Here is a 17,977-nt window from a genome sequence, read left to right on the forward strand (position 1 = left end):
TATCTTAAAGTAACCTATTCGTGAACTAAATAGTTACCAAAAGTTACTCAGTATCGTACCAGTGTAAAGTACAAAATGTATGGCACAAAATATAATTGGAAACACTTGAAAACGGTAACACAATAATATCAAACTGAAGATTCATTGTCTCAACAATATCGAGGTATTTCTGAAGTATATTGAATTCAAAAGCCAAGATCTATGTAGAAAATTGTTATCACATTAAATTTCAAGTTTTTGTGCTTTAACAAATCGATCGTATATGAAAATGTAGATCAAATTAACCTTTGATATAGTAAATGCTACTTACCTACTAAGTGAAGTAGTAAGTGAAGTAAAACACAAGTTAGAATAGAATTTTACGAAATTGAACGAAAAATGGTGTTTAAAAAAACAGTTGAATAATTTTCAATAAATGATAACAATGATTGACAAGAAAACAAATTAAGCAAAAGATGGTGTCAATTACTCAGATGAGCATTGATCTACAAAAGATGTGGACGTAGCGACACCAGGGTGGCTAGCCGAATGGCACAAACGCTCACGAAACGCTCACGAAACGAAGCGCTAGTAGATATCTATCTCTATCGCGCTTGCGTATTGGCGCGACAGAGCCAGCGGCGTATCGCTTTCGTTTGGCGTCGGAGAAATGCCATTCGGCTACGGGGCCAGGGAATGCAAAACGACTTTATAACGAGTGCTTAGCACGGAAAGCCCTTGGTCAGGGCTGAAGGGCACTCCGCCATGGCTGTCATTATTTTGTGATATGTCCCATGGAGAAGGTCGATTATCTTGTATCCAGAATTCATCATTGCAATTCAAGATTGAAATATCCAAAAAAATCTTGAATGTATTTGGTGTGTAAACTGTAAATTACCTAAAAATTTACAGAATCATGTACTCATTGTTTTATCTTAAGTTGTTTGCTTTATACTTAATTCTCTTTTTTCGAAAACGTAATAAGTTTTCAGTTATTATGATGCATATTTCATATATGATGCAAAATAGTCATAGATATCACATTCGCGTGTCGTCATCGCTACCTAAAGTATTTACTCAGACTGTATGCTAAAATCCATTGCTCTGTTAAAATTATTTTACTTAATAAAAATAAAGTCTTATTACGAGTTCTTAAAATATAATAATATATTCGTAAAGTAGCGCTTGAATTCATTTTATTAATAGGAGTTTTAAAATGCGATAAACTTCTTAAATACCTACTACAGAAAAATATTTCTCTAAACTGTCCTAGCTACTTTGTAAACAAAGATCATAGATTAGACTGTATTGAATTGCTAATGACATGATTTAAAAGTAAACTTTTCTTTTACGTTAGAAAAGAGATTCATGCAACATCAAATCTATCGGAGCGCATAAGACTTGGGAAATTATGGGTCAATTTGAAGCGAACATATTATTCCTCTAAAGAGGTGGCCATCTTAGATCTACAGAATCGGGTCTAGACATTGGAGAACTGACTCCAAGTAATTGTTGTTTTTTACTGTGACATATTTTTTTATAGTTTTACAAACGTTTTCGGGTGTGTCTCAAAGACAAAAAGATTAATTAAAATATTAATTTACTTAGTGTGTTTTATTCTTATAAAATTACATGGTATTTTTGGACCATCTTTTTTATAAAATACCTAAAATTCCCACAAATCAGTTTATTGTGACTGCTCTCAATTGAATTTTTAATCGGAATATTCATTAATTTGGGCAAACATGTTGTTATAAAAAAATATTAATAGCATAAGGTAAACAAAAAGGCATCACTAATATTTTCATTGTGCATTTCAAACCACGTGTTGTTTTTCGCTCAAGTTACATACGGTTATTTACTTTTGGCGACAAACAAGAATATTTGCCCTGCTCCGTAAATACTTGTAAGACAGTTTCCAGCTAATTACATAACTTAAACGGCCACACTGCAAGGCTAGCATGAATCAGTGGTAAACCCGCAATAATTGGTCTCCCAGTAAGAGCGGTGGAAATGCGACATATAAGCATGACTGGCCCGCGACGCGTAATGTCCTTAGCCCTACAGCAATTATAAACCTGGACTTGTGTTCTTGGTAAGATAAAAATCTCATTTCCGCATGTATTGTACCAGAGTTATGCAACAGAATCCTGAGACCTAGGTTAGTGACAATCATTTATGGAAGACGCCAATTATAACTTTAATTTAATTACTTTATTTATAACAAGGAAACGAGCAGATCGCCTGACTTACTAATAACTGCCGTCCTTGGAGACCTGCAATAACAGAACAGAGGTGCTTCAAGTGTGTTGCCAGCCTTTAGGGCCCATTTACACGATACCAGAAGTTGCATACAAGTTTCAGTACATTGCTATATTTAATTGAAGAGCTGAAATGTATCTAACTTCTACTGAGATCGTATACGAGTTCGACCGCCTTTTAAATGAACCCTTAGGGTGCCTTTCCGCTAAAGATGCGCTACATGGGTGTGTTTGATACGCACCAATCATGTTCATTGTTCGGCTTGTTCCACAAAGCAGCGCTAGTGGGAACAGGTTCGACTAAGCTGATTAGTGGATATCAGACGTCACGTAGCAGATCTCTGGTGGAAGGGCACCCTTAATATAAATTTCATCGCAGTTAATGAATCAATATTTTTTACTTTAAGAATGACGTCTGTCGCTAAGCGGATGTCATCTTGACGATTGCACAAGTTCTATTATTAATAATGTATTTTGGTTTGACATGGTAGGAATTCCCGTTTGGTTACATTTCGCTCAGACGTTCGCGTGAATACATTTCATCCTTTTATAAATTCTAGAACGTTGCACAATTAATAAAAACAAATAAATAAGCAGCAATAGACGCAAAATAAACAAAATAACCAATACACAAAATAGGTATTACATTGATATTATGACATTTAAATAAACATATGGTCCGATTATGAATACACAAAAACAAAGGTATTGAGTTAGACATATATTCGGTTTCATAGGATTAGTGTTAAGTATTTTTATCGAAATGAATACTGAATAATATATTTTTAGATAGATAATTATTGCAGATATAAAAAGTGTGCCCAAGAATTATGATAAGTTTTATTTTATTATGAATAGAATTTAGTTTCCGTTTAGGCATGTTGTACATATTAAAATTTTAAAGCTGCATTGACATATATTATCCTAGATTAGTAACATAACCTCGTCGCTTAATTTCTTAATAAGATCAAGTCCTTTTCCAATTTCGGAGATTTATTAAACATATTTCTATAGAGATTTCTTTTCAAACATAGCTATAAATACGGAGAGACGTATGATTTAGAATCCAATAAATGCAAAACAACTAATATGCAACTATTTCTTTCTTATAATCTCAGCTACTTCAGAGTAAAACAAGGCAATCTCCATATGTAACATTTCTATCAAAACATTTTCTTTTTCATCTTAATTCGTTTTTTACCAGTTTTCGCTATGTCAGTAAATATGTAGTCCACTATACTTCCTAACTAACGGCCAAAGTGACCGGTCGACGCTCACGCGGACGCAGTGGCAGTCAAGAGGGCCAATCGCTAAGAATTAAGTTTGAGAACATCTTTCTTTGTAATTACGCCTTCATTAGAGTAAAAGGTAAAGGTGTAGGTTGCTTTCGTGGTAAGCCCTTATTGTCGAGCGCGCACATTCAGAGTGAAAGTTTTTTTTTCGTGGTCGAGGTGTATATGTCACAGACAGTATCTTTCCTCGAAATTCGAGATGCGTCATAAATTATTGACTAAAATATAGTAACTACTTGTGATGTGGTTTATCTACTAACTTATTAACATAATGTGTTTGTGAATTCAAATTTAAGAGTAAACAAAATTGAGCCCAAATTGCATTGTTCTACTTTATATATCCGCGCCAATCATAATAGGCTAGTTTTCTAAACGACGACATCACTTACTCAACAAAATGTCAACCGTAAAAATAAATACAATTTATAACGTCGCTAAGTGCACAAGTATGGTTATAAGTGCGTATGCGTATGTATATTCTGAATAGTTAAAATCGGTTACTTGGTCTACTAAAAGTGAATTCAACAATAGACAACTAGCCTACTACATCAGGCAGTAGGCGAATTGACGGATGTAAATCTCGGTAGTCTTAATAGGTGCCTCAATACGATTAAATTGCTTAATCTAACATAATAATGCGTATAATTCGTCTTGAAAAATATAGCTGCCTTATTCAATAGCAGAACTTAATACTATGGTAAGTAATACGTAATAAAAATAAAGTAGTAAAAATAAATTCATTCACTCTACAACTAAACTAAATATAAACAAGCAACCGTTCATTTCCGAAACACATTGCACGTACACTTTTGTAAAGCTCAGATTCTAATGTAATTAAAATCACATTTTATTAAATATCTTTGGATACGACCAAATAAAATTATCATATAGCGTACAAAAATACAAACAATATACAAGAATGTCCAATATAATTATGGGAATTCGGTAAATGCCTTAATATTTGTGCCGTCTATACAGAAAGGAACCTTGAAGAGCAAGAATGCGTATTTGCTTACAAAGGGACTTAAATTAAAATCTGTATTTTATTGGTTAATCCTTACAAAATTGTTACCATGTCTAAGAGTTTTACGTCAGAATGTCACAGTTCCGAAGAAAGTGCCCTCTATTAATTTCTAAATTTTTAAGTCGCACTGTTAGTCTCGATCGATCTAAGATACCTTTTTGTTCAAAACGGCACATTGGCTCGTGACGTTTGCACTAGTAATCCTTATTTTCTCATTTTAGAGTTATAAAGGTTTATACAAGAGTTACGGAATTCACAGGACAGGTGTATCGGCGGCTTAAGGTCTTGTGGGCCACGGCACGTTACATGAACGTTCATTAAAGCAAATTTTATTTTGAACATCCCTTACCTCATCACTGAGGGCTATGCATCATATAACCTAACCCTCAATTTTTCCCTAGTAACGCATCTAGATTATATGTAATATGAGATTTGGGCTAAATTGACTATCTCTAGATGCATCCCAAACTTACTTATATCAATATAAACGCATACCTTGTCAGTTAGGTTTTATACATAGAAATGGTTAAAACCAAGAACGTTTGCAACGAACAATTATCGTTCCCATAATTGTTATTGAGATTCGGTCACAGCATGTCCTGCACATGAGACGTGTCCAAGTTCGTGATAAGGGTCTTCAGGAAGGTCATCTCCTTCCGCGCGTTCTCCAGGATGACCCTGGGGTCCTGGGAGGTGCAGCGGAGGCAGTTGGGCGCGAACACCATGGCCAGGTTAGCGGAGTCCATTTTGGTTTGACTTACGACTTCTGGAGCGGTGAATTGCTGGAGAAAACTTATGAGATAGGTTAGTACCTGTAACAAACGATTATATGATTTATTATTATAGTCTACAAACTACACTATTATTATACTCCACAGTCTACACTATTATTATAGTCTACAACTTAAAATGCCTACCCGACTGACTGACCGACCGACAAATATAACTACCCGAAAATGTACGATTTATTTGTTTACGATCTTTCTAATAGTCAGTACTACCAAAGAGGATCGATCTTCACTCATATTATTAAATTAAAACGGGACTTAATCGCGTAAAACTTACGTTTTATATTTAACCCGACGTTTCGGACATGACATTACGTCCGTGGTCACGGGTAGACTGGCTGGGAGTTGTATCAACATCTTCTAGCTGTACGAGTTTTTCGAACTACCCGCACTTGATTGTCATCAGTTACTTTTACGCTAGGGTTGCCACTCTGCCTACATACAACACTCACGACATCCGATGGTATGAGACGGGAAGTTTTCTCACGTTTACACTTGCTAATCACTGGATTCCACGAAGATGAAATCCCTTGCCCTTCATTTTGATTGAAATTACGATGTTTCCTGATTTCAATCGCTTCACGTACTTTCCTGCTATAGTAAAGACGTTCAGTTGAAAGGACTTTGGGATTATGCAGTTCAATCCAGTGGTTCGGTGGAAACGTCGGGTTAAATATAAAACGTAAGTTTTACGCGATTAAGTCCCGTTTTAATTTAATAATATAAAGAGGATCGAGTATTATAGAGAGTTACTGTCAAAGTAAAATGTGTAATCACAGTTCTTAAAACTTTTGAACCTCAGTTTTGACAATTTGTTCCATATTCTTAGCTTGATATGTGATGTCAAATATTAATATTAGCGCCATCTAGCCGAGCATACCCCAAAGGTGTATCGCCATTTAGGTCACCGTACCTTTTTCTGTATGGTTTTGAGGTACGTTTTTTTCTTAGACTTTAGCTGTCTATACGGAGTTACATATGTCTTTGGTACTACGATACTTATTCACCTAAAATTAAGGATTACATTACTCAGATTACTCCCGGAAAACATTATTTTTCTTCTGGTTTGGCATATCTATCGTAGAACTTGGCTATGCATTTCTTGAGATAAGAGGCCAATAGTCAAAGCATATCTTATAGCTTCTTAAGGATGCAAGCGGAACTATGATGAGCAATTGAGCAGGAAGTTATTTCATCTGGGTCATCAGTACAGCGTCTCCATACGTCGAGTTATATACAAATGTATATGCCAAGTGCCAACATGGACACTGGCAATTACGCGCAGTCGTCAGCTGCTACACATAAACGAATGACTTAACGACTGGTCTAGATAATGAAAGGGTAAGGAGTAAAACCAGCCGTACTGGATACCGACGAGTTTTTCAAATTCTAAGAAAAACAAGTGAAACTTTTTACATCGAATTAGTTCATTACAAATTGTAATAAAGGACAAATGCTGTAAGATTTATACAGAAGGTAAATAAATAAAATAAATTAATATAGGAATTATTATTATTAGGACCTTCTTACACAGATTGACTGGGTCCCACGGTAAGCTCAAGAAAAGCTCAAATTTAATTCAAGCTTTTTACAGTTTACCCAATAGAAATAGAAAACAAAAATGTGTCTAAATTTCATTAATTTCCGATTGAATATAGTATTACTCTGCATAGCAATATAGCTTTTCGTTGCCGTACTGTACGCTTGCTGCACATCATATTAGCAAAAGGGTAAGAAAAATACGTATGATTATCGAACCCGCTATCAAAATTTCATAATAATAATCTAAAATTTAGAGTGAAAAATTGCAAAAAATACAGACATATCATGTCAATCATGCGTGACTGCCCTAAGCATACAAGTACCAAACGTCAGTCGTTCTACCGGTCATATCGCGTATGCTCGACGATTACCGCGCGTGACGTCACGCCAGAGATTTCAAAAGTAAGGATAAATACTATAAATAGTTATAAAGCACTTCATTGTACACAAGAAAATAATACAACACATGAGAAAAATGCTTGTCATTAGTACAAAACATATTCCTTTAAGGGATCTCTTCCAGTTACCCTTTATTATAATATCTGAGCGGGCATTTTCAGAATTTGGGACCTAATATTAGCGTAAGTCGTTAACAAAAATTAACTCGCTGTCAGTTTTGTGACGATAATTAAGCATGAAAGTTTAAGCGATAACCTAAATTCACAACGTGAAAAAAGTTTTAGACAGATTCTATGCTTAATGAGGAGGCACATTGACATTTTATCCCGCCAGGAGGCGCCTGTGTAAGTGTCTAGGCATGTCACTGTCATTCATATGTGAGAGAGAAAAAAAACATCATGTTCTCGCTCTCACGTATGGACTAATAGGGTGGCGCCATCTGGCATAATTTTTGTGTGCCTCCTTATTGTTGTCACAAAACTGTTAATTTTTGTTAACAACTTTCGCTAACTTTGGGTCCCATATTCTGGAAATGCCCAAGCAATTGAAGTATATAAGACACAACGCGATTGGTTGATAAGTGCGAATCACGTACGCGATTGGTCGCATAGATTGCACCTTTCGGTCGCATTCGTGTGCAGCGGTGACTGCTGTGCTGGCACCTTTTTTGGTATCCGTATGCCACGTCCTGACATACTGATATATAAGTCACGTAACGTTGCATACTTTGCTAACTGATTAACATATTCCGTTGGAGTTCAAGTAACTGAGTCAATTAAATCAATTAAATGTGCATTTAAGTTGCACTTTGCTCAGGTATGGTTTGTTTATGTTCTGTTTTAGATCAATGTCATAGGCGTTAATTATTAAACCGACTGATTTCTGATCCAGCGTGATAAACTGCTGTCTAACTACTTATAGGTACCAATACGACATTGTTTGACATTGTCCCCTAGTCTATTTAAAATAAGCAAATATAAACCACAAACATGTGCGGTTATCAAGAGCGAATCTTCGGATAATTGTAACGAATATACCAAAGCGGCGTAACCTGTAAGCTATAAACCTATGCTCGCTAGGTGCCTGATTCACTGTCCCAGCACCAGTAGTGCAAGTAAAGCGTACATGGGCCATCTTGCGTATTCAAACACAACCACTTTTGTCGATAGAAGCCGTGCAAACCAGAATCAGCCCTACGTGTAAGTCCGTTTTCACACTATCCGATCAGATATCGGATGTCGGGGAGGATTTCAATGGAAAAAATCCAAGATGGCGCCTGTAATGTAAGGGATATCGGTCCGACATCCGATATCAAGTACAAAGACTTCTGTATTAGCTGTACATACATACAAGCTAGAAGTGTATGAACTATACCTTGTACTTTTAGCTGTTGAAAAAAGTGTAAACAAACCGGAGCCGTCAAATTTGACAGTTTCAGGGGTAGTGAACCTTTTAAGGCCAGATCGAAGAACAAAATTGTAGGTCGCTACTTACTTGGTACTTTTTATTCATGGTGAGCCAATTTTAATGATTATAAACGCATAAATGGTAAGTAAGGTGAGAGTAACAATGCGATTCCTTGTATTTATAGGTATTTAAAAAACTGTTAACAAACCGTCAAATAGTTGTTTATCAACTGTAACGTTTGGTTCCTGTTAAAATATTCGTATTTAAAAATAAGTAATTGAGCTCACTGCTATAGTCCGTTCCATTCCAAAAACATATACCTACTTTCGCTTAATTTTACCAAATACACATGTACAACTAGACAAGACGAGTGTAATTACAAGTTTATAATGGGTCGGCAAACGCACATTGCTAATGTGAAACCAGAAAACTGGAGAAGATGCGAAGAACATGTCATCAAGGAAGAGAAGAAAATGAAAGAGTTAGACAACAAGATTGACGATTTGGCCGACAGAATAATAATAAATGTGACAGAATCATCTTCGTCTTCATCCTCATCATCGTCATCGTCCTCACCACAATAAAATAACGTATATATAAAGTATTGCGTTTTACTTAAAAATATACATATGTTTTCACCAGAACGACATATTTTTTTTTCATATTTTTTTATTATTTCATGCACAGATAATCTTAATTATATTTCTATTGCTTTTTTATATTTCTCTATCTTTCATCAAAATTTAGTGTGGTACCTATAAATATTACTGAATCAACTAAACTACCATCTAGTATAAAAAAATACAGAAATATAACAATCATCATCTCATACGGAGAAACGGAAGCTCGAAAACACAAATATCAAATTTGGAACAGATGATGATGATGATGATTGATAACAAGAATGTCAAAATGTCAGGTAAAATTAAAAATCGCGTAAGTGTTACACCCAGATTAAAATGCAACCATGAGTTTTAAACCTCTGCCAAATTGGGTACTTTTTGGTTGAAGATTTCCTGAAGAAAATAATTATATTAATTAAATGTAATGACGATAAGCTTGTATTCATGAAGGTGTATTATATTTCGTCAAATTAAACTAAATTACATGTTAGTGGAATGAAATGGAAAATAGTAGTGAACTCAATTTATTTTTAAATAGAGAAAAAAAATCAGGAACCAAACGTTACCTAATAAACAACCCTCAAATTTGACAACTCCAGTTTGTTTACACTTTTTTCAAGAGCCAAAAGTACAAGGTATAGTGTAGGATAGCTAACCAGTCGGTTCAGCGCCGGCAAACGCTGTAGCGCCCTCGAGCACGCAGCGTAGTCTGAGCCTGCAGCTACGCGCGGCTGGTACAGCGCGTCTGGTATGAAGGACCACTAGCTCCCAGTAACAGAGTTCGCACAGACTTTGTGTAAGCTGTACAAGTTAGAAGTGTATGGAGTAGTGTAAGGATAGCTCACCAGTCGGTTCAGCGCCGGCAGACGCTGTAGCGCCCTCGAGCACGCAGCGTAGTCTGAGCCCGCAGCTACGCGCGGCGCGTACAGCGCGTTCGGTATCACAGACTCATATCTACCAGTGTTTGGGCAGACTTGTGTATTAGCTGTACAAGCTAGAAGTGTATGGAGTAGTGTAGGATAGCTCACCAGTCGGTTCAGCGCCGGCAGACGCTGTAGCGCCCTCGAGCACGCAGCGTAGTCTGAACCCGCAGCTACGCACGGCGCGTACAGCGCGTCTGGTATCAAAGGCTCGTATAACTCTCGGTACCACAGTTTGAGCAAACTCGCCGGCGCGTGGGCATCTGTTAATAAAATTTTAAGTTAGGTACTTACAAATAATATTTGAATATTAGTAACTTTTAACCTCATCAAATTAAGCAAGATATGGGTAAACTGAGGAAATCATTCGTGTAGTTTTTAAGTTGGTACAATTTTACCTTGTGATGTCCAATGAACATACTAAAAATCCTGGAGGATAGGTGCGATACCAACTTACAAAGCTATATCAAAAAATTAAATATCCCAATTTTTTTCTTAGGTTATTCATAAATCATAAGTATGCGCTTTGGAAAAGTACTAGTTCTTGGAAGTACTCCTCTTGCGTACGTCACTACAATCATCGATACAATCTACTTATTACGTCGACGTTCAATATAGCCTAATTTTATTCCTGTTCTATCATGTTATGTCGGTCGCAGCCACTATATATAAGAGTGAATCTTATAAATGGGAGGTCAATGTACTTAATTATTTGTAATTAGCGCTCTTACGTGAAACCATAGCGAGATAGTAAACAAAGTAATCATTATTACTTCATAATGACTTGATGATTGATTGTGAGCGCTCATTTTATTTCAATGATTTGTATACTTAAATTAGATGACTTGTATTTTACTATTTGTTACGTCATATATCATTTCTTATTTTTCTGCAGTGTTACAAAAGATTTCATACAGTTACAGTATGAATACTAAATAATTCAGCGAAGAGAGCCTAATAAAATCGGCGGAGTATTCTGTACTCATGCTGATCTTGGCTTTAACCGGCCGTATCATCTTGAAGAAGTGCTGCCATGAGAGAGACCGAGCATCTGTCTCATGGCAGCACTTGCTACTTCACTCACCAGTGAGGGTCGAAGCGTCTGGTAACTCCCAATTATCAATCTTCGCCTTGAGCGCCGCCACCTCATCCACATCAGCTGATACCCTGAAGATGCCCTCAGTTTCGCGCCCGCTCAGCGCTAGCACCTGCTGCGAGAGCGCGACTTGAACCCACGGTAACTGCCGGTTAGGGAACCGCTCCTTTTGAAGCGCCATGACTTCTGATAGTGTGTTGCCGAACATAGACTGTCGGAATATTTGGATCTGTGGAAAATTCACGGGTATTAGCCAAATGAAAATCATGAAATTTGTGAACAAGACAAACTGTCATCATAATCCTCCTTGCGTTATCCCGGCATTTGCCACGGTTCATGGGAGCCTGGGGTCCGCTTTGACAACTAATCCCAAGGTTTGGCGGATTTCGCACTAGTTTTACGAAAGCGACTGCGATCTGACCTTCCAACCCGAAGGGTAACTAGACCTTATTGGGATTAGTCCGGTTTCCTCACGATGTTTTCCTTCACCGAAAAGCGACTGGCAAATATCAAATGACATTTCGCATATAAGTTCCAAAAACTCATTGGTGCGAGCCGCGGTTCGAACCCGCGACCTCCGGAACGAAAGTCGCACGTACGTACCGCTAGGCTACCAGCGCTTCTTCAACAAGACAAACTGTATCCATTGAAATAAAAAAGTTGTACTAGACTCACCCTCGCCTGGTCGATGTCCTCTGTGGTGGGTTTCCTGGGCTGCCGCTTGCCGCTGACGCCGATCCGCTCGAGCCGCTTGCACGCCACGCCCGCGTAGTGTGACACTTGTACGTGGATCGGCCATTTGCCAACCTGCAAATAAGGTGGAAATTTAGAAACTGGTTAAAAATAGATTTTAATAAGTTTTATGCAAAAATTTCATTTTTGGCATAAGTTTTTATCGCCGACTGTACCTTTCTTTCAATAGTCATCTACTGCTCTCCGAGACGTTTCTAAATACCCCTTACTCGATGGGATACGACGTTTCATGACAGAGTTCCTATGACCACCTTTCTGCTCCATCATCAGATCAGCTCCATGATACCATAATATTGCATTGTCACGTGATTTACATATGCTAAATCGGGAACCGGGAAGTGGGTCAAATTGAGCTTCTACGTTTTGACGCACACTAACATACTAACAAGGCAAGTTGAATAAAAGCTTGTAAAAATAGAGTTATAAGAAGTCTGTTAAAGATATGTTGGCTAGTATTGTTTAATGAACCTCATTCTTTTTTGTTTTTATTGAGACTAATTTTGTCTGAAAAGCCTAACGTAAAATAAAAGGAAACTGAGGCGCGTCTTTCTGAATGGCAAAAACTGTAGTTTATTGAGCGGAATCCTGCATACTTGGCAAACAACAATCAGTTGTGGATAGATGTCGGTTTATTTTATTTGTGTTTGCTAGTGATAGGCATGGGTACCGGTGTTTTCCACAAATTAAAAGTGTGCGATAAACTGCCACGTCCGTCTAGGCGTGGGGGTATCGAGTTTGTGTTCGTTAATGTTTGTCATGAGTTTGGTATTTGCTGTGTGGAGTCGGCACCACGAAGTATTGAGCTTAGTTACCTCAGGGAAGGCGTCCGCGAAGGCGGGGTCGCGATGACGGTTGACGTAGTTGGTGAGCGCGGGCTGGAAGGCGGGCGACGGCGGCACGAAGGCGAGGCACACCGCCAGCAGCTCCCAGCCACGCAGCAGCGAGTCTCGCAGCGGGTTCTCTGTCGTTTGCCGGCACAATTGCACGTACAGCTCGTCTCGCAATCTGTACAACAACATACGAATTTTTTTAGTACCTGAGCCACACTTACGCCGCTATCGCGATAATCCCCTTGTGAAAGTCCATCATACGACGTTTCCTGTTCATCTGGTATAGGTAATTCCACGGAGGTTGAAGTGAATGATAACACACACAGCTAAATGAAGATTAGTACTGATTGCAAAAAAATGAATGAATGAAATGAGTGAGTGAATGTAAAAAAACTATCAATATATTTTTGAAAAACATTATTATTTATTGATAGACTTATCATTAATGGTATTAAAAGCAGTAATGGTATTATCCGGTGAACTTTATAGCTCATATGAAATTTCACTTCCAAATAATTATTCAGCTATCGATATATTTTGTATCGGAAGGATGTCCCTATGTTAATTGACGTATTGCTACTGCGACTTCTATGATATGTGCGTGTGTGCGTGTTATAAGTTAGACGTGTTGTGTAAAGCTCTTGGCGATTATTACTGGTTTTACCTGTAAAATGGCTATACACGATATAAAAAACTTAATAAACAAAGTGACAAATACTCTGACTTCACTCTCTGAAAAAATGGGGGAACAATCAGCGCTTATTCAGGCTCAAAATGAGAAAATTGTGGCTCAACAAAAACTCATAGAGACGCAAAAGAAGGTATTCGAAGATTTTTTATCGGATATCGAGACAACAAGCTCCTCTATGTGTGCGTCGGTGCAACCGGTGGTGGACAAGAATAGTAAGGAAACATCATCTATCACCACGAGAAGAAAGAGCACAACACCAGCCACTGCGAATGTCACCGATCGCGCCCGAAGAGCTGCCGATCGAGCGAGCAAGACGACAGCTTCTACGAACATGAACCATCAATCAAAACAAAAAGTAAGTGCAAGCAAGACGACAACACCAACCACTACATTCGCGCACAAGGAAACTGCATCGAAACAGCCGACGACAACGATGACGTCCGAACTTGCCGAACTAAATGTCGGGCCACAAAACAAGCGCGAGCATACGGAAAGCGAAAGTAACGATGTACCGACTCCGCGCACAGTACAAGACTCACCACCGATTACAATAAATAAGGAGCCACTAAGCACACTCGAGTCAGCCGAGGGCAATGACACTGACGACAATGCCGGACAATGGCAACATCCTCGACGTAAACACAAAAAAATGAAATCTGCAGTAGTGATTGGAGTAGGTAACGAAGACAATAGTCTGCAATCTGCAGAACGCCTTAAGTATATACAGGCCTGGAATTTTCTACCCGATACCACAACTGATCAGATTGTCACTTTTTTAAATAAGATACAAATTTCAAAAGACTATTCAGTAGAAAAAAGAAGTATCAAAACGAACCGTCACGCGGCATTCGTAATAGGATTCCCGGAAAGTATGAGCGAGCGGCTAAAGTCGCCTACTGCATGGCCACAAGGAATTCGCTTCTCAGACTGGTTTCGCGTCACTCCCCGCGCGCAGCGGGGCCCCACCACCGACCGGCCCGCGGCCGGCGATCAGTAGCTGCGCGGCGGCGCACGCGACGACTACATACGCCCCGACTGACCACAACAACAATGTTCCGGTTATTGTATGCCACCAGAACGCGCAATCACTAAACAACAAGACAGATAAGTTAGAGGTGTTATTAAGATCAGATTTAAAGTGTGACGTGTTAGCAATTACAGAGCATTGGCTTTCAGACGCTAATTTAAAATGTATTAACATAGATAAATACCTTCTTGTGTCATCTTATTGTCGTACGACGTCAATTCATGGCGGGTCATGCATATACGTGGAAAACAATATCAAAGCAGTGAACGTACCCGAATTGACTGATTTATCAAAAGAATTGGTTTGTGAAATATCAGCCGTAGACTTAATAGATCTTAACTTAATAGTTATTTGTTTGTATCGATCAAATTTAACAAGTGTTAAGGATTTCTTGACCCGCCTTGAATGTGTGCTCGAGAAAGCCAACGAGCTTGGGCAAAATTTCATTGTAGTAGGTGATATGAATATTAATTGCCTAGATGAAAAAACAACAGACATTAAAAATCTTGAGGATATTTTAGTATCGCATAGTTGTATAAATAAAGTCAACTTTCCGACTCGCGTCAGCGCAAATTCCTCCACGGGAATCGATCACGCATATTGCAACGTAGATTCGGGCTCGGTGACCGCCTCGCCCGTGGTGACCAATCTCGGTGACCATCACGCTGTGCGCGTAGAGTTGACGGGCCAGCGCAAGACACCTGTCGCTCAAACATGTGTGACTAGGGGTTATTCTCTCATGAACCGGGCTAATTTTAAACTGATGATCGAAAGTATAGACTGGATGAAATACGTGTCGGGCACAAATTCGGCTCACATATTAGCAACCAAGGTATGTAACATTTTATCAGAAAAAGTTAATATTTGTTTCCCATTAAAAAGGAAAACACTTGCCAAAAAAACTGATACCTGGGTCTCTTATGACATTTTAAATACAAAATCATTACTGTTCGACTGCATTAAGTTAGAACGCATGTTCCCACTTAATGAGGAACTAAAAAGTCGCACAAAATGTTTACATGACAAGTATAATTTTGAATTGCAACAGTGTAAAAAGAATTACTATGTAAAACAAATGGCTAATGCGCAAAATACATGTAGGGCGATGTGGAATGTAGTTAATAAAGAAAGAGGAAAATCCTCCAAAGCTCCCGTCGATTTTACAGAAATAATTGAAAGCACAGATGGTGTAAAATTTACCTCGAAAAGGGATGCAGTCGATGCCATGAATGGAAGGTTTGTAGGTGCTGCGCTGGCGTGCGGGGCGCCGCGCGCTGACCTTGACCTAGTGCGCGCCCAGCTGAGCGAGAGCCGCGCGCCCGCAGACCGTTCCATGAGGCTCGCTCCCTTCACTGCGGCCGAAGTCCATGCCATCATTTCAACCCGAATTCCACACAAAACGTCTAAAGACGTTTACGGGCTATCCATGGACTTGCTTAATACGATAGGTTACGTCATATCACCTGTGTTAGCTTGCCTCTTCAATACTTGCCTAAGGGAGAGATCGTACCCTGCGCCATTGAAGGTAAGTAAGATTTCCCCCTTTTCAAAGGAAAAGGAAAAAGGGAAAACATCGACAACTACAGGCCAGTATCTATAATACCCTGTATTGCTAAGGTATTGGAAAACGGGCTCTGTCAACGACTAACCTCATTCCTAACCTCAACGAATGCCTTTTCTGAACGTCAGTACGCATACAGAGCCGGGCGCTGCACTGCCGATCTGGTGCGTGAGGTCGTGCGAAGAGTTACGGACGCTCTGGAGAGGAAGCAACAGGTTGCAATGCTCTGTTGCGACCTCTCCAAAGCCTTCGACGTCGCGGACCATAACGTCATAGCCGCAAAGCTGTTACATTATGGCATACGAGGCTCAGCGCACGGCATCTTTACTAGCCTACTGCATGACAGGTCTCAGGTTGTGGTAGGAGACGGGGGGCAGGCCAAATCGGATCCGCTTACAACGTCAATGGGCGTAGCACAGGGATCTTCAGTCTCAAACATCCTGTTCTCCTTGCTGTTGAACGATCTACCGGAGGCGATCACGGATGCGGAGGTATTAATGTATGCAGACGACGTCGCCGGCATTGTAACCGCACCGAGTATCGACAGCCTGGAGATCAGTTTGAACAACGCAGCAAATCAGTTGTCGCAGTGGTTTCGCCGTAATGGTCTAGCACTAAATCTGACCAAAACACACTTCCTCCATTTCTACCTAGGAAGCCGCGAACCCAGACGCCTGACAGTTAAGGCCGGCGGAGTGAGCCTGGACCAAATGGAAGCCACCACCTTTCTGGGTTTTAAGATAGACAGGAAACTGACTTGGGAGCCCCATATTGACCAGCTGTCCGGTAGGCTGGGCGCCGCCTGCTTCGCGCTTAGCCGCCTGGCTCGAGTCGTGCCGCAGCACACCGTGCGGACAAGCTATTTCGCGACCGTTCATTCCCTGCTGCAGTACGGTGCTGAAATCTGGGGACGCGCCGCAGAATGGCAGCGCGCGTTCCGATTACAAAAAAGAGCCATACGGTCTGTGGTCCGAGTAACACAAGAAACCTCCGTAAGACCCTATTTTAAAGAGCTAGGAATATTAACTCTGCCGTCGGTAGTAATCTACCAGATAGCGATTTATACCTACACCAAGTTGGGCGAGTATAAAAAACGCGCAGACTCGGCGCGCTCCTTACGACACCCAGATAGGCTTCTCCCGGTGAAGCGACGACTGGCGAAATCCGAGAACGTCACGCACGTGGCGGGCCCGACCGTCTATAATAGGTTACCTAAAGAAATCACCTCAGCTACATCCCTGAAATGCTTTAAGACTAGACTAAAAACATGGCTTCTTGAGCACACATTTTATAGTTTTAATGAATTTTTAAATGTACAGATATTGTAGTATACTACCTATACATAGTATACTAAATATGTGATAACTATAAGCATAATAATAATTATAAATTATAATACTACTGAATAATGAATGACATGTAATATGAATGATATTATTAATAAATGAATATGAATATGAATATGAATATGTCTGCTAATAAGTAATGAAAAAATAGGTAAACACCATTTTAACAGCTACGATGATAAAATAAGGCAATCTAATAAAATATCTTTGATTTCTACGATTAATATTACAATCATAATCTGACAATTAATTAATCACATACGAGATATTTTATTTTCTGCTTTGTTTGAAAATTATTCTATAGACGTAATTCTTAAAAAAATAATAGAAACTTTTTGGTCTTTCTTGCAATTCACTGTTGAATCTGCAGTCGGTACACGGTAAGAACGCTAATTTCAAAATCTCGTTGTCTTTACATGACAGTGTTATAGTGTGCGT

At 39.1% G+C, this 17,977-nt stretch overlaps 1 protein-coding gene across 4 annotated transcripts in view; it reads right to left on the bottom strand.

The window, feature by feature from the left end:
* Window positions 1-3,731: 3,731 nt before the first annotated feature.
* The window catches only part of LOC125226103 (rho GTPase-activating protein 39), a 28,654-nt gene continuing 14,408 nt past the window's right edge, over window positions 3,732-17,977 (bottom strand). For all 4 annotated transcript variants that reach the window (XM_048129966.1, XM_048129964.1, XM_048129963.1 and 1 more), the window contains exons 18-22: window positions 12,897-13,089; window positions 12,007-12,138; window positions 11,320-11,560; window positions 10,344-10,498; window positions 3,732-5,368 (exon numbers count right to left, since the gene is read on the bottom strand). In XM_048129966.1, the coding sequence (XP_047985923.1) occupies window positions 5,144-5,368; window positions 10,344-10,498; window positions 11,320-11,560; window positions 12,007-12,138; window positions 12,897-13,089 (946 nt within the window). In that variant the 3' untranslated portion in view covers window positions 3,732-5,143. The remainder of the gene's footprint in view (window positions 5,369-10,343; window positions 10,499-11,319; window positions 11,561-12,006; window positions 12,139-12,896; window positions 13,090-17,977) is intronic.

The sequence above is a fragment of the Leguminivora glycinivorella genome, chromosome 5 (genome assembly GCF_023078275.1).
Source record: "Leguminivora glycinivorella isolate SPB_JAAS2020 chromosome 5, LegGlyc_1.1, whole genome shotgun sequence".
Classification (NCBI taxonomy): Eukaryota; Metazoa; Arthropoda; class Insecta; order Lepidoptera; family Tortricidae; genus Leguminivora; species Leguminivora glycinivorella.